The sequence below is a fragment of the Rattus norvegicus genome, chromosome 6 (assembly GCF_036323735.1).
Source record: "Rattus norvegicus strain BN/NHsdMcwi chromosome 6, GRCr8, whole genome shotgun sequence".
NCBI classification, from domain to species: domain Eukaryota; kingdom Metazoa; phylum Chordata; class Mammalia; order Rodentia; family Muridae; genus Rattus; species Rattus norvegicus.
The window spans coordinates 144,958,629-144,982,901 of record NC_086024.1 but is presented as its reverse complement, the minus strand read 5'-3'; the positions used below and the strand labels follow the sequence as shown (position 1 = coordinate 144,982,901).

At 47.0% G+C, this 24,273-nt stretch overlaps 2 protein-coding genes, 1 non-coding gene and 1 pseudogene across 15 annotated transcripts in view; 3 read left to right on the top strand and 1 right to left on the bottom strand.

The window, feature by feature from the left end:
• The window catches only part of Dnah11 (dynein, axonemal, heavy chain 11), a 316,394-nt gene extending 315,622 nt beyond the window's left edge, over window positions 1-772 (top strand). For all 12 annotated transcript variants that reach the window (XM_039078094.2, XM_063262810.1, XM_039078093.2 and 9 more), the window contains one exon: window positions 143-772. In XM_039078094.2, coding sequence (XP_038934022.1) covers window positions 143-390 — 248 coding nt within the window. In that variant the 3' untranslated portion in view covers window positions 391-772. The remainder of the gene's footprint in view (window positions 1-142) is intronic.
• The window catches only part of Cdca7l (cell division cycle associated 7 like), a 45,960-nt gene continuing 21,744 nt past the window's right edge, over window positions 58-24,273 (bottom strand). The window contains exons 2-10 of one of the 2 annotated variants that reach the window (NM_001034953.1): window positions 14,634-14,768; window positions 9,294-9,422; window positions 6,348-6,704; window positions 4,900-4,971; window positions 4,628-4,798; window positions 3,901-4,023; window positions 2,992-3,141; window positions 1,670-1,806; window positions 58-1,280 (exon numbers count right to left, since the gene is read on the bottom strand). In NM_001034953.1, coding sequence (NP_001030125.1) covers window positions 1,262-1,280; window positions 1,670-1,806; window positions 2,992-3,141; window positions 3,901-4,023; window positions 4,628-4,798; window positions 4,900-4,971; window positions 6,348-6,704; window positions 9,294-9,422; window positions 14,634-14,768 — 1,293 coding nt within the window. In that variant the 3' untranslated portion in view covers window positions 58-1,261. The remainder of the gene's footprint in view (window positions 1,281-1,669; window positions 1,807-2,991; window positions 3,142-3,900; window positions 4,024-4,627; window positions 4,799-4,899; window positions 4,972-6,347; window positions 6,705-9,293; window positions 9,423-14,633; window positions 14,769-24,273) is intronic. The other variant, XM_017594339.3, reaches the window with a different exon arrangement.
• On the top strand, window positions 7,674-7,813 carry LOC120093422 (small nucleolar RNA SNORA7). The gene has a single exon (XR_005486483.1). It is a non-coding gene; the product is annotated as a small nucleolar RNA SNORA7 (small nucleolar RNA).
• On the top strand, window positions 7,877-8,369 carry Rpl32-ps3 (ribosomal protein L32, pseudogene 3; annotated as a pseudogene).

Sequence of the window (24,273 nt, the reverse complement as noted above, 5' to 3'; positions counted from 1 at the left end):
GCGGTTAAACCATTGAACATCTCAACCACACAAGGATGCCACAGAAGGATGACAACATGGTAAAAGTGGAGCATTTATTGCATCAAACGATTAGAGCATCAGTGCCAGCATGCAAGTTACGCAACCGTTGTTTCTGCCACAGGTGCCAGGTGGGACATCCAGTCAGGAGCCCTTGTTGATGCCCGTCTTAAGGAGTTAACATCCACGATGCCAGTCATCTTCGCCAAAGCCATACCCGCAGACAGACAAGAAGTTAAGCATGCCTATGAGTGCCCCGTTTACAAAACCAAAGCGAGAGGCCTCACCTACGTGTGGACGTTCAGGCTAAGGAGCAAAGACAGGATAGCTAAGTGGGTCCTGGCAGGTGTAGCTCTACTACTAGAAGCATAAACGGCCTTGGCACAACTTGCATTCTTCCTGCTTCAGCCAGACCCAGTGAGCATGCTTCAGTAACAGGTATACATTCTTTTGTTAGAGAATTATTCCTTGAGGAGGGGGAATCACAGTACACAAGAACAAAAACGCTAAACACCTCTAAGGGATGTATACTCATTGATTTTAGCTTTCCCCAACACCGTGGCTTATCTCATATCCCTAAGTCTCGGAAACGATGCAGTGAGGGTTCTATAAAAGGCAAGATCTCTAAAAAGAACTTTCAAAACATAGAAGCAGCAGGCTCCAGGCAGGTCCTGAGGGAAGGAAGAGGCAAGCACGGTGAGGCCTCCAGTGTCTGTTTCTGTTGTCTCTTAATAAAAAGGACGCCTCACTCACAGTGTGTGGTTAATTGCACTTGATAGTTTAGAGTAACATTCTTCAATACAAATTTCTGACGACCCAGAATTCAATGTTGAGAGCAGGGTAAACTCTCAGGTTTGAGCTATCGTCACTTGGGAGGCAAAGTGACAGCCTCTGTAGAAAGGGAGTGACCATGGTGGAGCTGACCGTCAAAGGCAAGAGCGGTTAGACAAGGTCTTCGCTATAACTTACCTGAGCATTAACTCTGCCCCATTTCAAACTGTGCTTTTAAAATCTTCAGCAGACACTTGTAACAATTCAGGTCTGTATACAGATTTCTCTGCTTTACTATTTTCCTGAGAAATCTTTTTAAGCATATAAACTTTAAAAAAAAAAAAACAACCCCAATAGTATTAAAACTAGTAAATTCTAGAAAACAAGCGTCCAAGGCTAGCACAAAGAGCCGGCCCGTCTTGTGAGACTTCGCCTGTGACGTTGGAGCGATCCCTCTCCTCTCGACGATCTTCTACAGCTGCTTCTGTAAGCTAAAAGACGGAGGAGTGTCTGTAAGGAGATGACCAGACCCAAGCAATGGAAACAGCACTCTAGGCTAAGATGGTCCCAGAATATCCAGGGTGCACACTCAGAAGTGGCTCCACGTGCCCTGAGTACAGGGTGCCGAGCGTGTCTCCGTACACTTCCATACTTCAGAGTTCCTGACACAGCCTGACAGTTGGGAATGGGGGCCCAGCTTGCCCAGTGTGCTGCTCAACTCTCCACTCTTGAGGCTGCAGAGGCCAGTGTTTTGTTTTTTGTTCTCATGGCATTTCTTTTGCACCAACACTTGTGCAAGTGTTGGAAGGGACTCTGAAGTGAGCTGAAAACCACAGTCTACAGGATCTCCCACACACCTTTACTATGTCACTATACTTACCTCTCCAGGTACTCCTTGACATTATCATAACCGTAGAACTTGGCCAGATGAATGAGAATCCCAGTGGCACAGCGGCCATCTCGTCTCCGGCAGTAACTGCAATTGCAGATCCCACGGCAGGGAGGACATGTCCACTTCTAGGAGACAGAGGAGAGATTGTTCCTTTTATCCACAGTCTACACAGGAGAGCTGGGTTCAAGCCTCTCCTCTGGTCACTCATTGCACAGCGTTCTTCAGTCAGAGCATATGAGGGACTGGCCAATGCCTCTCCTGTCAGCTTCCCAGGGACCCAGCAAAAGTGCCCACTCCATGACAAAAGAAATTAGACACGTCTGTTCTAGACATAACCAGATACCACTGAGGCAGGACTATTAAAAAAAATTAAGCTGGCTTCTAAGTTCAGGGCCCTATGCAATTCACAGGCCATGCATACATACAGGCTATGATTTTACGAGTCATGTTTGGCACAAGAAAAGGTAAGAATTCTAGCTCTCCTGATATGTAGCTTTAATACTAAATCACTTAGTCAAAACAGTATGTCTAGAAACAGGGAACTGGAAGTGTGTGTGTACCTATATGTATACATATATATACATACATACATAAACATATACATATATACACATTCTGACTGCTGGAAGAGGTCGTGTAGGTTGAACACAGATCTCAAAGTGGCAATGCTCAGGTTCAAGGCAGTGGTTACTTTGATAGTTTGGAAATGACATTTCATTTCTCATCGGATCATAAGCATAAACAGGTTAAATATACGCCTTAAAAGGCTGGGGAGAGGAGCTCAGTCCAACCAGAGTCCACATGCAAATGTCTAGGGATCGTGGTGTGCACTGGGCAAAGAGAGGTGAGAGGCTCCTTGGGGTTTACCAGTCTAGCTGGATTCTTGATAACAACAACTGGAGTTGCCCTCTACACACAAATGCACACACATGCAGCGCCACACGCTCTTTTTTTTGTTATAAAATGCCTTGGTGGTAAGCCATGTTAGCAGGTATGAGACACAGTACGGTTCTGGGGCAGCAGGAAGCACTTAACTGACTTACCCACCATTAGATGGGTCAAAACAGATGAAGAGAAATCACTGTTAGAGGAAAGGAACGGGGTCTTACTGAAATAAACCCTGGCTTGACTATCGGAAACCCCTATGGGCACCTCTTCACCCCAAGATCTCAGTCACCTGGTCCTCCTTCACCTCCCCCATTGTCTTAAGAAGTAGGAGGGGAAAGCCATGAACAAGAGCACTGTCCCCGCCCCCAGGGACTGCAGCCTTCATCCAAACATTTATAGCAAATGCACACACTGCTCCTTACCGGATCCAGCAATGCTGTCCGCACATCCTCCCCATAGCGATTCCGCAGGCACGGCCCACAGAACTGGCCCCGCACACCGCCACAGCCCTGGTTCCGACAGACTGTCTTGGTGTCGATGGTCTTTTGCCGGCACTGATGGCACGTGTTACCCTGTGGATAAAGCAAAAGAGGTGAGATTTATGGGGACAGAGTACAGGAACACGGCCTCACCCAGAGTCCGGCAGGACTGTTACAAGGGACAAACCATGTGGACAAACCTTTTACTTTAAGCAACTTCAATTCTAGGGCCAGAGAAGCACCGTTGAGGCAGATAAGGCTAAGCAAGGGGCACAGAAAGAATAAACAATCGGGAACAAAAGAGAGACCAGAAAAAGATTGAGGAAGGGACAGGTGACTTAAGGGGCAGTGAGCCCCAGGGGACATGAACTTGGCTCTGATCTACAGCTGGAGCCCTGAAAACCTTCCATGTTAAATCTTGTTTTGAGAGACTGGCAATTTGATTGGCACTCTACTATTCACTATTTTTAAGTAGTATCAAAGAAAACGGATGCAGAATATGCAAAGCCTCTCTGCAGGCCGAGGCCATCGCTTAGAAAAACACAATTCGTATCAACCAGAAATGCCACTTTATCGTATCGGGAGCAGGTTACTCCCCAGACACCTTCAATCTTAACATATAAACATGCTTTTCTAATCCAGTACCAATCTTCTAGGACACAAGCCCCAGGAAGCCCTTTCCCCTGAGCAGGACCGCTATGCTTTTCCAAGGTACAGTGGATCCTTAACACCACACACACAGCTTAGAGCAAGCCTTCAGGAGCACAGCACATTTGTAAGCGACGTCAGACTTGGAATACCACTGTGTTGGAGGGTATCGGTGACGCGCACCCTCCTGAAGATGCCACTTACAAGCACTTTATCATAGACTTTATCTCGCACAGTTATGGCGATATTTTCCAATTCTTCCTCGGTGATGTCTTTCACTGAGCGGAAAGAAGATATCCGGTGCCTTCTATACTTCTGGCATTTCCCCTGAAGAAGTAAACAAAACCAGGAGAGCCTGTCACACACCTGCACACTGAAAATCAGGATGAAAATAAACAAGCTTAGAGTGCAGGGTTACGGAGTCTCTATTGTCTGTGTGGTTGTTTGCCCCATCCCACACTCCCTTGGGAGATCAAGACAGCATTGGCTGAGGAGTCATAAACTTGGAGGGGATAAGGAGGTAAACAGCCATGCCCATATATGGAGCGGCTCCCAAGTTCCTCCCTCCTCCCCAACAGCCACTCCTGAAGCGGACAAGAGGAACTCTTGCATCTTTCATAGCACAAAACTGCAAAGCTGGCTTGGCTGCTGCTGGTAAAGCATTGGATCAAAGCCAGAAACTCCTGCATGCTGCGCAAGTACTCTCTCCCTGAGCCACCCAACGTCCTCAGCTCTGTTTTAGACAAAAGGACTCCTAAGTCATCTGCAGCTTAGCCCAAGGGTCTTTTCAACGCACGCTTTCACAGGAGCAAGGTGAAAACTCAAGTTCTCAACTCCTGGAAGCCTGCTGACTCAAGACACCACCACAGCCCGCCCCAGCATAGTGAAATACTTGCACTTGAGGCCCATTTGTTTATTCGTCAATAATTACCCCACTGATTGTCTTTCTTCTTCTGAAACTGTAAAGCTCTTCGGTAAGCTTGGTGGCTGAGAAGGTGAAGTTTTCCAGAGCAAACTTTTCTGGGGGCCGTGCGCTCCGGGTTGGGTTCACGCGCCGTGTGATCTGTCCCTCTGAGAAGGCCCGTCGAGGTGTTCTCCTCCTCTAAAACCAAGGGCACAGACAGATGGAGCTGAGTTAAACCGAGGGTGGCTATGAGTTCCCAGAAGCAGGGCCAGTCTGGGAAATCAGGAGTTTCAACTTACAGAAGCTGAGGGTGGCGTCCTCACGGGGAAGAAATCTGGCACTGAATTCAATTCCGCCAACAACTGAGCAAGCTAAGGTTCAAAAACAAAGGGGGGGTCTGACATCAGTCAAGGAGACAGGTCTGAGCCAACACCTCTCCTACGTCTCCGAACTACTCACTATGGCTTCCATAAACCTCAGTAACTTAATAGCCTCACGTAAGAATTCACCTCCTGAGTTAGAGGAGGATGCCGCTGTTCATCTGAGTCAGCATCACACCCCTTCCTTATATACAGAGACAACAGAACACAAGGAAGACATGGTTGCCTTGGCATGTCTGGGGCCAGGAGCATCAGGTCCTGATTTCACCACTATCTTAGCAGTGTGACCCGGAGCACATTTTACAAACTTGAAACTCAAATATCAGCTTGACCCACCATCTGGACGGCCCTCAGAACTCCCAGTTCTGCTGGGGCTTAAATGGTGCTACTCGATATAGTTCCAGCACCAGGATGCAGAGGCAAGAGGATCAAGACCGCTCTAGTCTCCCTGCAGCTGCACCTCAGACATTCCCACCTCCACACATACATACATCTGTCTCTACCCTCAGAGACCTAACGCCAACCAACCAGGCTCTTTACTCGGGATTTTCAGGTTTTAGATTTATATTAAACATGACACCACTAAGAACCGCCACGTATACCAACAAATGCAGACAGACAGAATGCTAAAATTTCCTTTAGCCGAGCACTCCCATCCCGAACAAACAAAATTCACAGGTTACTGTGTTCTCTTAATTTGCTAGGGGTAGGTCTGTGTATAAAGTATCAGCAATGTGCATTTTTTTTTTAAAGGATGGCATTTAAAAAGCCATCAACGAGGAGAGAAAAGAAAATTATGACCAGTAGAATCTCTTTTTAATTTTGCCAGTGTAAAAATTAGGAAGAATTACTTTCAATGATTGGGCTAAGTTACTGACACAGAGCACATAGCAAACCCGAATACACAGAACGAAGGTTGCTCTAGGTTGAGCTAACCACCAGGCAAGGCGTAACTGAATCAGAACACGGCAGCGGCTGCTTTAACTGTGGCCATTTCTCATCCCTTCAGATGATGTCTCTGGAAGAGTGGCTTTCAGATAGAAGCCACCACCTGCCCACTGCAATTTCCCCCGGGCTTGGTGACAGCCCAGCAACTCTTTGCTTCTTTCTGCGGGGGACAGTGCAGCTGGGTCAGTCCCTCTAACTCTCCAATGCCTCTGCCAACTTAGAACTTAGCCTGCTCAACCACGAGCAGCAGCCTCCTGCCTCCTTGGAGCAGGGATAAATGGTCCTTAGCCTTTCCATCCCCAAACCGGAGTTAATCACAACACAAATGTGCCCCAGGGTATACTTTCCCTCAGAGAGCAAAGCTGTGTCAGCAACCCTTGGGGTAGCTGGCTATGGTCCTAGCTGCTATGAGAGCGTACCATGGCCTTGTTCTCTTTGATGTTCATGGCCCTTTTCAGCAGAGCATCTGAAGTCTCCTGGCTCTCAGCCCTCGACTCGTCCTCAGCGTCAGAAGCAGAGTCTTCCTTTTCCTTGGGCTGCCTGCAGCTCTTCTCTCTTCTAAGATCCGTCTTGCCGCCCAGCAAGTGCGGGCTATTTTTATCTGGCGTTTTTGCCGTTTTTTTGGTGGGGAACTGAAAGGCTACCCGGAGGCCAAAACTGCTTCTCGTGGACTGGCGGCCTCTTCTAGGTGCAGCCTCCTCTTCATCATCATCGTCCTCCTCGTCACTCATCATAGGATGTGTTTTGTCACCATCGCTCAGCTCTGACTCTATGAGCTAAGGGACAAGGAGAAAGGAGACTGAAGAGAGTCTGTAATCACCTACCAAAACTAGACCAGGCGACTGTTCTAGGTAGGAATACAGGTCAGAATTTGCTCCACCACATGTTCCTGCCTCGCTGGACAGACACAGAGCAACAGGGCCAACTGATGAGGTGCTGAAACCTTCAAGCTGTGGGCCACAGACAATAGACCCTGGTATTCTGTCCTAGTGATGGAAAACTGATTCGTACAATATGTCCTCAATGCATTCAATAATGAAGTTTGTGAGTAGGCCTACCCTGAAACTGTGTGTGTTGTGTGTGTGTGTGTGTGTGTGTGTATCCATCTATCTATCCATCCATCATCCATCCATGCATCTATACCTATCTCTCTATATATACAGTTTTATACACACACACACACACACACACACACACACACACACACACATTTGTATATATCACACAGTATATAGATTTTAAGCAAGAGGGGCTTTGGGAGCAGTTTACTTCCCCTCATTAGAAACAAAAACTCCTTAACTAGGTATCACCAAGCTAAAGAACTACTAGCAGTTAAAGAAGTCACCTAGTTATGAAACCCATCAAGTTTTGAAGGTCTTCGTGTCTTTCTAGTGACAATCTGAAACATCTGGGAAAAAACACTGGGTGTCTGAGCAGAAGCATCTGCCCAGAGCAGAGTGGGTGAGGCAACCACAGGACTTACAAGCCCTAAGTGATGCCTGAGGGAAGGAGAGCAATGGAGAAAGCCACTGTCACCACCAACCGTCCTGCAGGTTGTGTCCAGCGTTGTGTAAAAGCTGATGACATCGAATAGGCATAAGCTAGCCTCACCTCGCCAGCAAAGGAAGGGGTATTATCTATTTTCAGACAAATAGTCTACTTTCCAGTTAGCACTAAACACTTATGCTTTTTAAAATCATCTGCCTCATGATGTTCCTATGAATCAGTTAAAAATACAAATTTTTGACCTCTTGGGATCGCGTCTGGAGAGTGGCTAGTATTCTGCCAGCTTCGGAAGCAGGAGGGAGAACAAGTCTAGCAGAGGTACCCATTCCATTCCCAGTTTGCTCAGTAGCTGGTGATTGGAAGACACTCTGCAACATCACTTAAGGCTTGAGACACGCAGCTCCACCTCCTCCCAGGGTTTTTTTTTTATTTTTTAACTAACGTGGCTCTGACTTTTGTAAAAGGCATCATGGCTGCCCTTCGGCCTCTGGTGAAGCCCAAGATCGTCAAAAAGAGGACCAAGAAGTTCATCAGGCACCAGTCGGACCGATATGTGAAAATTAAGCGAAACTGGCGGAAACCCAGAGGCATCGACAACAGGGTGCGGAGAAGATTCAAGGGCCAGATCCTGATGCCCAACATTGGTTACGGGAGTAACAAGAAAACCAAGCACATGCTGCCTAGCGGCTTCCGGAAGTTTCTGGTCCACAATGTCAAGGAGCTGGAAGTGCTGCTGATGTGCAACAAATCTTACTGTGCTGAGATTGCTCACAATGTGTCCTCTAAGAACCGAAAAGCCATCGTAGAAAGAGCAGCACAGCTGGCCATCAGAGTCACCAATCCCAACGCCAGGCTACGCAGCGAAGAGAATGAATAGATGGCTTGTGTGCCTGTTTTGTGTTCAAATAAAACCACAAAAACTGCAAAAAAAAAAATACAAATTTTTAAAAATTATAAACAATGCCATGGGGTACTGGGGACAGGAAGGGCACATTAACAAAAACTTGGATAAACTCCTCTTAAAGGTTTTAACGTAAGTGACAGCAACACATGGACATGAGTTTCTTGTTTTGTACAAACATACCACAATCACTGTAAAGGAAGACTAGCTCAAAATATATAGGTGGCCTCTGCATCCTACATCTTTATAAGCCTAAAACTATTCCAATAAAACATTTAAACTAATCAGATATGGTGGCTCATGCTCAGTATCTCAGGCAGGTGCCAAAAAGAAAAAATGCTACATGTTCTGGGCCAACCTATGGTGTGAGATCTTGGCTCAAAACACAGCCGCCGCCGCCACCACCACTGTAGTGATTTAAAGAACCTAAGACTGAAATGCTAGTGTGCAAAGACTGACCTCAATAAATGGAGTAAAAGAAAGAGATCCACGAGGAAGCCCTTTCATGGTGCAGGACCCAGGGCAGAGTCCCCAGGACCTGGCAGGCCTGAGTCATCCACAGTGTTAACAAAATCCAAACCAGGGGGTATGGGACCCCCACTTGGCTCCATTGCCCCTGTTTTTGCAAAATTAGCTTCCTAAGACTATGACTTTACATCCAAGACACAGCTCGAAGAACCTCGTTACCCCAAGACTGAGGGGCAAAAGAAGCTGAAGCTGCAATGATATAGGCCAGAGGACGAAGGCAAGACACGCCCTGACCCCCAGAGGTAAAGGGATAGTTTTCTCTAGGACTCTAGGGGACAAATATACTTGTGTAGGCAGGACCACCATACACCACCAACAACAAAAAAACATCTCTTATGCGTAATGTAACATCCCTGGTGTAAAAGTAGGGTTCAAAACCAGGACTACAAACATCAGAGCCCACACCTCTTGCGTTGGCCATTACTGTTACCTCTGGGTTACTGCCTATGTTCAGCTCACTCTCCGTAAATCCTTCGAAATCTTCATTGTCCGAGTCTGTGTCCTCTTTGAAAATCCTTCTAAGTTCTTCTGTGAAGTATTTGGAATGCAAACACGCATTCTGCCAAATTAAAGACAGGATAGAGTAAGACATGGTGGCATAGATGTAGAATTCTAATACTAGGGGATGAAAGAGAGTAAAGGTGGAGACAGGATTCCAACCCGAGACTATACACAGGGAGACTCTGACTCAAAAATCAACTACTACAGTCAGGCAGTAACGGCACATGCCATTAACACAAGCACTCAGGAGGCAGAGGCAGGCAGATCTGTGAGTTTGAGGTCAGTCCGGTCTACAGAGGTAGTTCTAGGACAGCCAGGGCTACACACATACACACACACACACACACACACACACACACACACGCATATACACACTCCTATCTCAACAAAGAAAAGAAAACTCACTGCTGAGGAAGAGAAAAGAAAAAGAACGGCAGTTACAGGGGCGGTGAGGAGAGATGAAACTCACAGCTAGTGGGCAAGGCTTTCTACTGAATGAGAATGGTCTGCAAATGGGAAGGGGAGACAGTTACACAACACTGTACTTAAGACCACTCAAAACGGTTACAGTGGCAAGTTCTACATTATGAGTCTTTTTCCACAATCACAAAAGACACAGAGCATGTATTTTTCCTTCCTTTCTCCTTCCTCCTTTCCCTCACCCCACTTCCTTCCATATCCCTGGCTGTCCTGGAACTCTCTCTGAAGACCTGGCTGACCTCAAACCAAGAGATCTACCTGCCTCTGCCTCCAAAGTGCTTGGATCAAAGGCGTGCACCACTAGGCCCAGCTCACAGCAGGCATTTTCTAAACTTCACAGAAATGAAAACCTACAAACAAGAAATTTTCTATCAATACAGTGCCTCAATCGCTTCTGCAATGGCTGGGGAGTATTGAGTTCAGAGTTTCTGGCCCCAGAAGGTTTTCACACAGAATGTTGAACTCGTGAAAAATGGACACCTGCACACTGCTTTACTCCCTACAGCCATAGGGAGAAGTCTCCTGTGGGTGACTGTTTAACTCCTTCAAATACAGTGGGTTTCTCTACAGGAAATGCCAAGGCTCTCCCACCCTCACCTTTCACTACAGACCGTACTCCATTTCCAGTGACCTGAAGGTGAGGAACTGATGGGAACCTGTACCCTCTTCACCCTGTGGCTCCTCTCTTGGCAGACTGAGGGGTGTGCAAAGACATTTTCCAACAATGACTCCTCCTTTCTTTGGAAATATTACAAAGGAGGAGGGAAGCCTAGCTCTCCTAAGAGTGTGTGTGAAAGACAAGAGGAGGAGGAATGTCAAGCTCAAAGGGGACTGACTCCCTTGCAGCTATCTGCAAGGTTAAAACACTGCACCAGGACTCCGGTCCCTTATCCCCAAACCCATAAAGCAGGGACCTCTCACAGAGCCACATTTGGTTGAGACCCTTTTTTCATCGCTGCCTCTCTCTGGCTTTAATTATATACTTCTCAAACTCCGATACCTTTGAGGGGGAAAAAAACAAATATAATAGAAATATGGAACTGTGGGATACTCAGAGGAAAATGGAGAAAGGAATGCCTACAGCTAGCATATCTAAGAATATCTTAAGAATATCTCCTATGAATTATCATGGGTAATTGGAACAAGTCTGCTCAGAGCTAAATTACTTCCTCCCTTTGTTGTTAGCCGTGGTACAGCTGCAAAAAAAAAAAAAAAAAAAAAAAAGACAAAAGGGAAGTTTATTTAAAGAGAAACTCAAATTGTATTTAAGGGAGGGAGCCCAGACTCAGCTACACATACTCTGCACAAGTCGATGCCACTTCTCTCAGCTGGACAGAATGAATCATAAGCGTGTGAGTCAAGTGAAGCTTAGACCAGGGTGCAAAGTTAATAAAAGAACAAGTGTGGGGCTGGAGGGATGGCTCAGTGGTTAAGAGCGCTTGCTGTTTTTGCAGAGGATACGAATTCTGTTGGTAGTTCAGAACCATCTCTCAACTCTAGTTTCAGGGGTTAAACACCTCATAGAAGGGTGCACGTTATACTCACGCACATGAAACATACCTAAAGAAAGAAAAAGGGAAAAAAAAAAAAGCAAGTGGAACACAGCTGTCTGCTAAGGAAACCCACACAGTACAGGAAACATCTGGTCAGCCCCGGGGGGCTTTTCTGGGGCAATGGCTTCAATGCATAAGCTCAGTGAATGTCCAAAGATCCAGTACAGAGCCTGAAAGAGAATTCCAACCTTCCTGGCAATTTCTGTCCTAGGAAACGGTGATCAGTCCTGATGGAATTAAAACAACTTTTCTCGGACTCAGGGGCATAAGAACTGTTTTCCACGTGGCTCTCTGAAGCCAGTCTCACTGAATGCTTGGGTAAAGGATAACGCAGCTCTTTGTTTTCTAGAAGCTGCTCCTTACGCTACTGAGGCATTCCAAGTAACCGGTATCTATTAGGGCGAACACTGTAAGCAGGAGGAAACATCAGAGGCAACTGAGTGCTTTATTCTGAAGCTCATGTGGCATGAAAGGACTGGAGAGCCAGGGCCTGAGTATCAGTGAGATGGGCATGTTCCAACTGCCCAACCAACATCCGTGGGTGCCTACTGAGCATGGAGGTGCAGAAGGCTGCATGCTTGAAACAAGATTAAAGGTCAGGTTCTGGGAAGGTAGAAAGCACCCTTGCAGGTATGAGCTCCTCCTTTGAGGAGAAGCAACCTGAGGCCCACATAGAGGCAGACACACATATTCCATCATGGAGAGGGAAAGGAATCCATCCAGGAGGGAGGGCCGTGGAGCAGTGGCTATGCTGAGGGAAGTCAGCATTCGTGCTGTCATCGCAACAGGTAAAAAGTGCCACGGGAGGAAGCGGCTAGAAAATGGGTTTGCCAGCCCCACTCAGAACTTTCACCTCCCGAGAGTTTCGGTTTCCTTTGCACTCCACCAGCACCTGGAGCCCGCAGAGTAAAATCAGTATCTCTCTCGTGGCCAACCAACGTCTGCTGGGGGTGCAGTCAGCCCTGGAGCCTGGCAAGACTGGACTGGGAAGCAGTTGTCACAGCAGTAAAAACAGTCAGCATCTCACGACGTCCACATGCTCTGTATGTCTCAGTGTCCCCTGGCATGAGGGCTCCATTCTCCCTCTCTACCCCACGCACAGGGAGACTGGAGGCTTCTCAATAACATCAGAGCCTAACCTGAGCTCAGTCCTACTGATTCCAGCCAGACAGGGCTGGGTGCTATGGCAGCCTCAGACTGTAGAGGGATGAAGGGAACTCCACCAACTCCTGGGTACCAGTCACGGTGATGGAAAAACAGCTAGCAGGAGGGGGATGGTGCTGAGTTCAGTTTCCCCTGAGACAGACAGGAAATGCCAGGCTGCACGTCAAGACCACCTGACTATTTCAGAGAAAACAATGGTCACTGATGGCCGTCACCTGGGGAAAGCAACTGTACCTTGTTAGGTTGATGACATTATGCAGGTGAAGGCAGGTACAGGATAGAACGAGGCCTGTCATTGGATGAAAAGGAAGGCGGGAGAAAAGTTTTAGAGAGGAGGTGACCAGAGGGAGAGGAGAGAGAGCAGTTTTGAGAACATGGAGGCGGATGTTAAAGATTTCTCTCTGCACATGTACAGGTTGTTATGACTATTCTTAAGGGATGGAGTATAGAGGATGCTGTATGTCTACCTGAACAAATTACATCTTACCCAGGTGGGCGGTTTATATCCTTATCAACTCGTGGTAAGTTAATGGGTGTGGATGTATTGCACATTGAGTAATTAACATATAAACCTGGTTGCTGGGTTTGTTGAGTCATGTTTTCACTGGATTGTTGGGAGTGTAAGCAGAGTCCATGACAGGAAGCTGTGCTAGGCTATACAGAATGCTTAGGGCTAGCGTGACGTGAGGCCACGCTAGCACGGCCTGCGAAACATGATGTAACAACCCGCCCAGGGGACAGTGTGAGAAAGCAGTAACAGAGAAACAGCTGGAGCACATGGATCTGCACTGAGTGAGAACTCATGGGAACAGGCTGTGCGTCTTTACTAATTACACCGCAACGGTACCTAAGGCAGAAATCCAAGGAAAACTAGCCAAAAAGTATAAGACCATGCTAGACATCGACGGTCTCACATTCAACCCAGTTCAGTGGCAGCCTTAGAGTGACTTGTGAATCCTCGAGCTCTGGAAAGAAGAGGAAGACCAAACAGAACCGCAAAGCATTCGTGAGAAGACAAAAGACCTCATGTAAACAGAGAAAGGGACACCAAAGGAAGACAAAGAAAATTAGGGAGACAGCGGCACTGCCTTTAATCCCAGCTCTCAGGAGGTAGAAACAGGCAGAATTTCAAGGCTGGCCAGTACTATACAGCGAGGCCCTGTCTCAAAATAAGGGGAGAAGGCACTAAGGACTGCACAGGCTGATACCACCGGCATTGACAAAAACCATAAAGAGTAAGGGTTCTGCAGTGACTCAATCTATTGTGGTATAAGTCCCTACAGAAAAAATGTGAAACCAGTTGCAATGATTGGACTTGATGAGCTCACCTAGTAGAAAGCTCTGGGGACAAATGTCAGATAGGAGGAGGCTGAGCAGTGACATTAGAGGAGCCCCATATCCCTGGAAATACCCATCCTACAGGCCATCCACAGCTCCCAAGAAATAGGGCAGGACTAGCAGACTCCTTCTGCGAACTGGCCTACCTGCAGCAAGGTGGGTTTAATTTACAGCCTGTTAATGGAGGGGAAATAAAGAGCCCGGAGGAAGCATCATGGAGGCTGGTCATCTGACTGGTCACTCTGTGTCAGGTACATAAAGCTCCCAGTACCTAACTCTCAGAGAACTGCACCTCACATTGTCTTGTCCAAGGTCATTAGATAATATCCTCCCAGGCTCTGCAAAAGTGGAGGAACCACCACCTGGAACCCGTCTCATAGTCGCACACTGGCCTTGACCCGTGTGGGATGTGAGGCAAACGTAGCCCTCCCCCTGCTGGCTGTGAGAGCCATCGGTGACAGTTCGGGAAACTGTAGATTTAATCACATTTAGTCCTTTCATTTAAGACAATGTCCACAGCCAGAACTAAAGTAACAAGCATTCAGAGACCTCTCGCCTGTTTCTGGAAACCTGAAGGTAAAACTCTGAAACACTATCTCCAATACCTTACAGCATGATCACCTCAGGACCACACACCCAACACCTCACCATACCATCAACTCAGGGCTTGCACTAAGAGGAGAGAGCACCAGCATCCAGCCACACCTGTCTAGAAAAGAAAGACCGACCCGTACCTGTTTCTCCAACTCCAGCGAGTCCAAACTACCACAGCTCTCTGACAGGTTTTCCATGGGAACATCATCCTGGAAACCCACAAACTCTTCATCGTCACTGGGGGCATTGAAGATGTCAGCTACTTCTTTGGGGATCTGTTTTTGGATTCAGAAGAAAAGGATGAAACAAGGGCTGCCGGGGTTCACTTCAGGGCAGAACTAGCATTGCATTCTTAACCCTGAGCAACAATGTTTCAGTAGAGACCCGGTGGTGGGAAAAAAAAAAAAAAAAAGGCAGCATAAGAGTCAGTGTCTGAGAAGGCAATGAACTCTTTCTCTTGATGGAAACTCACCATGTACGATTCCAGCCAGTAAGCTCTTAACTCAATTGTCACCTACTGTTGTTATTTTTGGTTATCCTATGTGGGTTCAGAGATGAACTTTTGTTCACACACCCAAACAAGTGGCTTTTCCTTTTCTATGCTTGGGAGTCATTTAAAGCAGCTGTGAAATTAGTAGAACTTACATGCCATCAGTGACAGTCACCCTCAGAGACCCATATCTGTCCAAACTAATAAATATACATCTTCGAGTACAGACATAAGCCACCTATTTATTTAAAACCAAACCAAGCCAAGCCAGCACCTGTAGACTCATCATCTGAAATCACTATTTGTCTGTACATCTGTCTTAGGGGTTGTAGTCCTGCACAGACATCATGACCAAGAAGCAAGTTCGGGAGGAAAGGGTTTATTCAGCTTACACTTCCACATTGCTGTTCATCACCAAAGGAAGTCAGGACTGGAACTCAAGCAGGTCAGGAAGCAGGAGCTGATGCAGAGGCCATGGAGGGATGTTACTTACTGGCTTGCTTCCCCTGGCTTGCTCACCCTGCTTTCTTATAGAACCCAGGACCACCAGCCCAGGGACGGCACCACCCACAATGGGCTGGGCCCTCCCACCCTTAATCGCTAATTGAGAAAATGCCTTACTGCTGGGTCTCATGGAGGCATTTCCTCAAGGGAGGCTCTTTCCTCTGTGATAACTCCAGCTTGTGTTAAGCTGATACACAAAACCAGTCAGCACAACATCTGTTCTGCTTTTCAAGAAAAATCAGGTTAAACTTTGCTACAGTTTGACTGTTTTCAGAAAGGAGGCCTTTAGAATAGCTAACCCAATGTGTGTACCCACAATATTTAAGGAGAGGAGCAAGGGAATCGAGACAACCACAATCATAGAAGTAAGCCAGAATCAGAAAGATAGACGTCTTATTTTCTTTCATTTGTGGTCCCTAGATGTTTCATAAATTAAAACCATACATACACAGCATGAAGAGACATGTCAGGCTGTCAAACACAAGAAATGGCAGAGCAGAGACCGTTTAAGTTCCTCAGGACACAGTTTGTTAGGCAATGTTTACCGCCCTTGTCTTGGTAGACACCTTTTGTAGCTCACACCTACAGTAGCACTAAGAGAAGCACTGCCTTAACTGCAGCATCTCCTCCCTTTGACCTGTGACCGCCACACTGCAGCATCTCCTCCCTTTGACCTCTGACCGCCACACTGCAGCATCTCCTCCTTTTGACCTCTGACCGCCACACTGCAGCATCTCCTCCTTTTGACCTCTGACTGCCACACTGCAGCATCTCCTCCTTTTGACCTCTGACTGCCACACTGCAGCATCTCCTCCTTTTGACCTCTGACTGCCAGGGGAACACAATACATAAGAATTTCTGTTGTAGTAGGTGATTAAAGCTACTCAAATCAACCCGGAGGCATTGGGCTTGAGTTCCTCACTACCCATCCCAATGTTCTGTGTTCCCGAATAAAAGACACACACACAGCCTTCTATTTTACTATGCTTTAAATAGCTCAATGGCTGGACCACTCCCAAACCTCCACAGAACTAACACCTCCCCTCCAATACTCCTGAGTTATTATTACTTACTAAAATCTGTATTCCATCTTTCCTGCCCTAGACCCAACTGGGGTTGGGTGCGGGGACTTCCCTGGCTCTTATGTGATTACCCTCTCTTCTGCAGCTCTCAGGTCTGGATCCTACTCCTTTCCCAGCACGGCGATTCTGAATCCTCCTTCTTCCCATGGTCCCCTTGCCCAGCCGCTGGCCACTGGCAACTATTTATCAATCAGAACCAACTGTGGTCTGGGACCCTCAGCATCCTACATGCAGATTCTTCTGCACTTTTGGGAACCCAATTAACATATACAAGCGTTAGACCAAATCCACAACAGATTTCAAAGCATGCGCATGGAGCAGAGAAACTTTAAGGCAGGATGACAACTGTTAGAACCATCTCTAGGCAGAGATACCATGTCTGATATATCCCCCTCGCCCCCAAAGCCACAGCTTCTGCATCTGCTCTAGACATGTCTCTAGATGTGCACTGTGGGGGAGTCATCACTGACTGGAAGAAAAGGAATAACATGCGAACACCACACCATGTGATGCGTACCGGGCTTGCTCTTGCTGCCGAACTCTAAATGGTACTTAAAGACGTTCCGCAGATTCTGGACTTCTGGATAAGGTCAAATGTAATTCCTGAGTCTTTGGGTTTGATATTTGAAGTTGCTGGAGGGGAAAATACCAACTCTCAATAAAGGCATCAGAGTAACATTAGACCTCTCTCATAGGCAACCCTCAAAATCAGGAGAGCATGGAATACTTCAAGCCAGGAAAGTAACCGCCAACCCAGGGTACCATTTCTACCACCTAAATTATCTTTGAAAATTGACTATGAAACAAAGACACGTCAAGACCAGCAAAAATTAAGGCACTCCATAACTAAGATAACACTGTATTAGATGTTTAAAGTAATATTAGACACAGGAAGACACTATCAATCATGAGAACACAAAAAAAAAATTATTTCCCGAGAACAGATGAGCAATGGGCAGCTAAGAAGGAAATCATTGTGCCGGCACAGTAAACCAGGAAGCCCCAGAATACTAACAGGAGGGTGGACAGAAGCAGACAAACTCTAATAATAAGACCAAGGAGAAACACTTAACTGGCAACATTTCTGGAATTGGGCATTATTGGAATTAGCAAACCTCTCTTGATAAAACCTTAAAGAGTCTCAACTCACAAGTAAAAAGACTCTGGGAAGGAAGCGTCAGTGGCAACGCTCCTTTAATGGGGGAAACAAAAGCTACTTAAACCTTTAGGAAGTGAGTAGGGGCTTTAGTGGTGAGTGTACATCTTTGGCTGGAGGTGGGGCAGGGAGTTGAAATGTCTCATTTGCATAAGGAGGAATTCCAGGTACTGCCTGGGTTGGGGGAGGGGGAAGGGGGAGGGGAGGGGGCACGGGGCATGGAGGAGTGGGGATGGGCGGGGGGGGGGGGTGGAGCGCAGGGCAAGATTGGGGCATGGGGGTAGGGTGGGTAGAGAGGTGGGTGGGAGTAGAGTGTGGGGGTGGGGCAAGAGGGTGGGGGTGAAGTATGGGGGTGCGGGGTGGAGCGCGGGGGCGTTGATCCTACTCCTTTGGATTTCAGGATGAGACTGCTGGGGTCTGAACAAGCCTTGACCCCTTTTTTGCTCCTGGCCGGTCACCCACACCCCACTCAAAGGTTCCCTGGCCTTTGAAACTCAAGTAAATCACAGTATAAGGGGTTTCCTGTACAAGATCGAGCTCTTCAACATGTGGTGGGGGTATCACCCAGGAGATACTGACAGTTGATTGCTTCTAGGGAAGGCAGAGTGCTCCCCCCATAGGTTAATCAGTTCCAATGGATGCCCACAGCCATGCGTGTATGAGCAGCACAAAGTAAACTCACTTGGTAGTAAATTTAATGATTCCTTTTTTAAAATGTGCATTGGTGGTTTTGCCTGCATTTATGTCCGTGTAAGGGTGTCAGATCCCCTGGAACTGCACTTACAGTTATGAGTTACCATGTGGGTGCTGAGAATTGAACCAGGGTCCTCTGGACGAGCCGCTAATGCTCTTAACATCTGAGCCATCTCTCCAGTCCCATCGGTGGGTAATAAAAATAAAATAAAATAAAATAAAATAAAATAAAACAGGGCATGAAGTTGAAATGAATCTGGAAGGAGTGGAAGTAAATACATAATCAAAATACATTCTATGTATGCATGCACATACGTGTGTACGTATGTATGTATGCATGTGTGTATGTATGCTTGTATGTATGTATGCATGTGTGTACATATGTATGCATGCACATATGTGTGTATATATGCATGTGTGTATGTATGCATAAAATAACCAATTAATAAAAAAATTGAAGCAAGCAAGTAAAACACACAGGGGGAGAAAAGAAATCACATGCCATGACCAAAGGGTTTCATTTCAGGAGTATAAGGGTATGCACATCAATATCAGACCACCAAATGTCATACAGCACATAAATATACTTAAAGGACAACAATTTTAGGATTATCTCAACAGATAATCAGCAAAAAAAGGGGGGGGGCTCTGGCAAAATTTCAACATCCCTTCATGGTAGAGGGCTGCAAGAGCTCGGTATAGGGAGAACATACCTCAACATAATAAAGATACGACAAGCCTCGGGCCAGCATTAGAGTGTGCAGAGAAATACTAAGAATATTTCCTGTAAGGTTAGGAAGGATACAAGGGCACCCGTTCTCTCCATGCTCGATCAATGTCTAAAGTCGAAGCTAGAACACTAAGACCACAGAAAGAAAGGGGATATAAAAGGATCTGAAGGAACCGAACATCCCTATGTGCTTGTAGCATGATCCTGTATTTAAAAGGCTCTAAACACTCATCAGAAAACCCTTGGCTCTCATGAACACTTTAAGCAGAGTAGCAGGATATAGACCAACCGACCAACAGACAGACAGACAGACCACCGACCAATCAACTGACCATCAAAAGAGCAACAGGCAGCTTTTCTATATGCCAGCAATAAACTCACCAAGAAAGAAACCAAGGGGAAAAATCCCGCTCACGATCCCACATACAGGGGGGAAGGGGGATGAGACACAGATCATCTAGAAATAAAAAAACTTATGACACTGAAACAAACAAACCATAAAACAACTTAAGAAGGCTGAGGGAGAATGGAGCATGCCAGGGAACTTGGTGTGGTTGAGCCAGTTCAGGTCCCCCGCACCCAGGCACCCACCTGGGACTTTAGGTGGATCCCTGCTCCCTAGATTCCTGTCCTGGAACACGTGTCACACTTCTCACATAGGAAGCATGACCTGTGGTCACAGAGCCAAAACTAGAGTTCTCTATGCTAATGAGGCCCCTGAGGATTTAGCCAATGAGCTTCCCCTTCCAGGACATTCCGCCCTGCAAAAGGTATTTAATCTCTGGTCCACCCTGAGGAGTTGGTATGCATCCATTTTCCACGATGAACAGTCAATAAATGGTATGGATGAGCATGGGCTGTCTCTTTCTTCAAGAATCGCTGGCAGAACATGGAGAAAGCCTTCAATGACTTACATTTCCCACAGAAGGCCTCTCTACGCTCCCAGACTTTCCCACTTGAGGACCCCAGGCTTGTTGAGGTCCTCAGCCCGTGGGCCTCCAACTCGTTCCCAACTCCACATAACCCAGAGGCACCTAGATGTCCAGGAGATCGAGAGCCTCCAGACTCAGCCTCTTGCAGCCGGTGGAACCCTGACACTTCAGTCCCCGTTCCTCTGTGCGGTTTCCCCAGCAACGACTGGATACCCAGGAGCTTGGGAACCCCAGCTTAGGCCTCCCACATCTTGGACTGTGTTTTCCCACCCCCTGAGCAGTGCTTGGCACTTCCCTGACACCCGACAGTGGTGCAAAGGGTAAACAGTCAAGTGCACTTCAAGCTTTGCCCAGTGGTGCTACCCAGTACTCCAGAGTGCGGGCCCACATCTGGCTCCTCCAATCAGATCCACAGAAGGCAATACAAGATTGAAAAGGCTTTCTATACTGATAGATTGGCAGGGGAAAAAAAAGATATATTACAAAAAGCAGTTTACACAGTCAATGCAATACAATCTTCACCAGAATTCTAATATTCTTTAAAAAGAACAAAATAAATAGACAAAAAAATCCCCATAGACAAAGCACCCCTAAGTAAAGCCAGCTAGGCAGGAGCCACCTCAGTGCCTGACTACAGAGCCACAGTAACAAAACATCTGCATAGTTCTGACACAGAAATAGCCATACAGACCAGCAGGTCAGAAACTCAGAAATAAACCCACACAGCTACAGCCATAGGTGCCGAAAACATCCACTCGGCAAAAGGCCTCCTGGATAAAGAATGGGAAATTGTGTATCCTCGTGTAAAAGGAAGAAAAAAAAACTGGACTCATTATCTCTCGCTCTGTATAAAAACCAATAATTTTAACTGGATCAAAGGCCTTAATATAAGACCTGAAATTCTAAAGCTAATTAATAGAGGAAAACAACCGAACATGATACAGGGATAAGCAAGGACTTTCTGCACAGCGGGATTATACGACACTTGAAGACTTGTGTACAGCAAAGGGCACAGTCACTGAAGGGATGGTCTGCAGAAAGGGAACATCTCTGCCAACTACACATCTGACAGGAGATTAAGAACCAGCATCTTTAAGAACTCCAAAAAGCCAAATTAGTAAACGGGCTAATGAGCTCAGTGCTTCTCAAGAATACAAAGAACCAATAGTGTTTGAAGAGCTAGCTGTCCAACAATCCTAGACAAGAAGGATATGTAAACTGACCCTGCTTTAGAATTCTATCTTACCTCAGTCAGAAGGGCATCAAGGAAGAAGAGGGCCACTCGTGCTGGCGGGGATGTGGACTGGAGGAGTACTCATTCGTTTCTGGTGGGAATGTTAACCTGCACAGCCATATTCCCATATGGAATATTCCCATATTCAGCAATGGAGGGTCTTCAAAAAGGTAAAAATAAAGGTACCACCTAGCCCAGCTGGTGATCCCTGTTGTACAAGCAGGCAACTCAGAGTCAGCAGAGCACAGAGACTCGCACGCCATGTTCACCACCTCTCTCCATAACAAGCGAGACCAGGAACCAGCCCAGAAGCCCACCAACGGCTGAGTAGACACACAGCATTCAGTACAGATACACAAAGGAGTGTTGTTGAGCTAACACAGGAGAAGACTATCACATCTGTGGGGGAATGACAGAACTGAAGAGAGTTACATGAAGCAAAATCAGCCAAAGTATGAGGATGGCAAACACGTGTTTTCTGTCTTGTGGCATCTACGTGAAAGTTCACACGTAGGCAGATACTGGTGTATGAGGATGTAAGGAGGACTATGATGAGAAAGAGAGATCTAAAGGGAGGGGAAATGCATGTCACTAAAGTGAGAGCTGTGTGAGAGGTGGGGAGCCCAGCAAATGGTAGTGAGAGGTGAGTGTGATGATGAGGAGGTGAGTGTGGGGATGAGAGATGGTGAGGAGGTGAGTGTGGGGATGAGGGATGATGAGGAGGTGAGTGTAGGGATGAGGGATGGTGAGGAGGTGAGTATGGGGATGAGGGATGATGAGGAGGTGAGTGTGGGGATGAGGGATGGTGAGGAGGTGAGTGTGGGGATGAGGGATGATGAGGAGGTGAGTGTAGGGATGAGGGATGATGAGGAGGTGAGTGTGGGGATGAGGAGGTGAGTGTGGGGATGAGGGATGGTGAGGAGGTGAGTGTGGGGATGGAGGATGGTGAGGTGGTGAGTGTGGGGATGAGGGATGGTGAGGAGGTGAGTGTGGGGATGGAGGATGTTGGGGTCACGAATTTATGTATGAATGTATGTCTGAAATGTCAAGATGAAACCCATTCCGTTGACGATAATGACACATTTAAATTTTTCTTTTCATTGGTCATTCGGTTGCTGAGCCACGGGGTCAGTTATCTCTTCCATGGGTGGGCACAAGTGAACCAAACAGACTATTAAATAATAATACTAGTTATTAATAAGTAATAATATCACTAGGCCTTAGAGAGGAAGGGTACTCTGGCTCACAGTCACTTGCCAAGTTTCATAAGCTGGTTGCAAAAATCGAACCAACCAGATGCCAGGGTGGCCACATTTCATGGATTGCTGTCAGTAGAAAGTGGCTGAACGTTTAGTTTTTGCCACACAGGAAGAGCTCTGGAGACTGATCACACCGTGGAAACCATCACTCACCTTCCTGCACACTGATAAAGTCTGTTAGGTGTCTTTTACCAGAATCCTAAGAAGTCAACAGCCAAAGACACATCTGAAAGCAATGGAGATCTTCCCTTACTGAGGAGAGCAAGCTCTTTCCAGCCGGTGAGTTTCACCTTGGCCCAGTCTAGAGCTACCTGCACTTCAGATGCTTGGGGGAGAATCCCACCTCCTCCTTTAAGGTGGGTTCAGATACGCACACGCACACACACACACACAGACACACAGAGACACACGCACACACACAAGCCAGGGTTCAGATACGCACACGCACACACACACACACACACACACAGACACACACACACACAAGCGCCAGTGTTCAGCTTGAGGGGCCGTACAGCCGCCCTCAAGCCCCGCGTCCCAGATTCCAACCCACAGCAGTTACCTGAGAGGCCAGGGTGGAGCCCAGGTTTGCTGCACCCCACCTCAGAAATACTAATAAAAACCTGAGGTTCTCACCCGGTGCGTCTTCCCAGCATCCCTTCAACAGAGGGACGCTTTAGAGCAGTCAGTTCTTAACCTGCTGGTCAAACAACCCTCACATAGGGGGTAGCCTAAGACCATCAGACAAGAGAGATGTGTGTGTTACGATTCCTAACAGTAGTAGCTTTATTCTGGGGTTACCACGGCGTGTGGAACTGAAGAGCTGCAGCATTGGGAAGGCCGAGAACCCCCACTCTAGAGGGTTATACACCTCCCTGGCTTCTGCCAACCCAAGTCTCAATTGACACTGCATTTACAGAAGCAGCTAATAAGCTATAAAACACGCCTCGAAGTGGCAGCTGGCTTTCAGCTGGGTTTTTACTCCTGAAAATAAATCAACGTAAGTCATCATTAAAGTTTTATATCATACAATTAAGTGTAACTTCAATTAAGGTTCAGTTTGTTTACATCTCAGATACTTAAGCGTACCCTTCCTATACTGAAGCACACCACCTGGCCATAGGACACATTCATCTAATATGGCCCTGTGGTTCAGGGTGGGGGTGGGGGTCTCAATGTAGCCCAGGCTAGCCTCGAGCTTCAGCTCCCCCTGCCTCTGCCTCTCCAGGGACAGGATTACAGGCATGCTCGGCCAGCTCTACATGGTGGTGAGGAGTAAACCCAGATCTCTGTGTATGCAAGGGAGGCGCCCTACAGACTGAGTAGCATCTCTGATTCATCCCTAGTAAAGGAAAACAGTAGGTTCTCCTTTAAAGCCATTTAATTCAGGGCTGATTTTGACACAGCCTCAGGAAATGCTTCATTCTCCAGGACCCCCTGTGTGCATGTCACCTGGAAACGGGCTCCACCTTATCCTCTCCTTATTACGTCAAAGCCACTGGCTGCAGGGTCTGTAAGGTGTAGAGCCTTGCATGTATGAAGAGACCCTGCATAGAGAAAACACGGCTTCATCGTCTCCTAACGCTACTGTCAGGGACAAGTGTTATGGCCCTTTTGGGCGCAGGGGGAGGAGTGAAACAGGGCCTCACCATGTAGCTCTGCTTAACCTGTCACTCCGTATGTAGACCAGGCTCAAATTC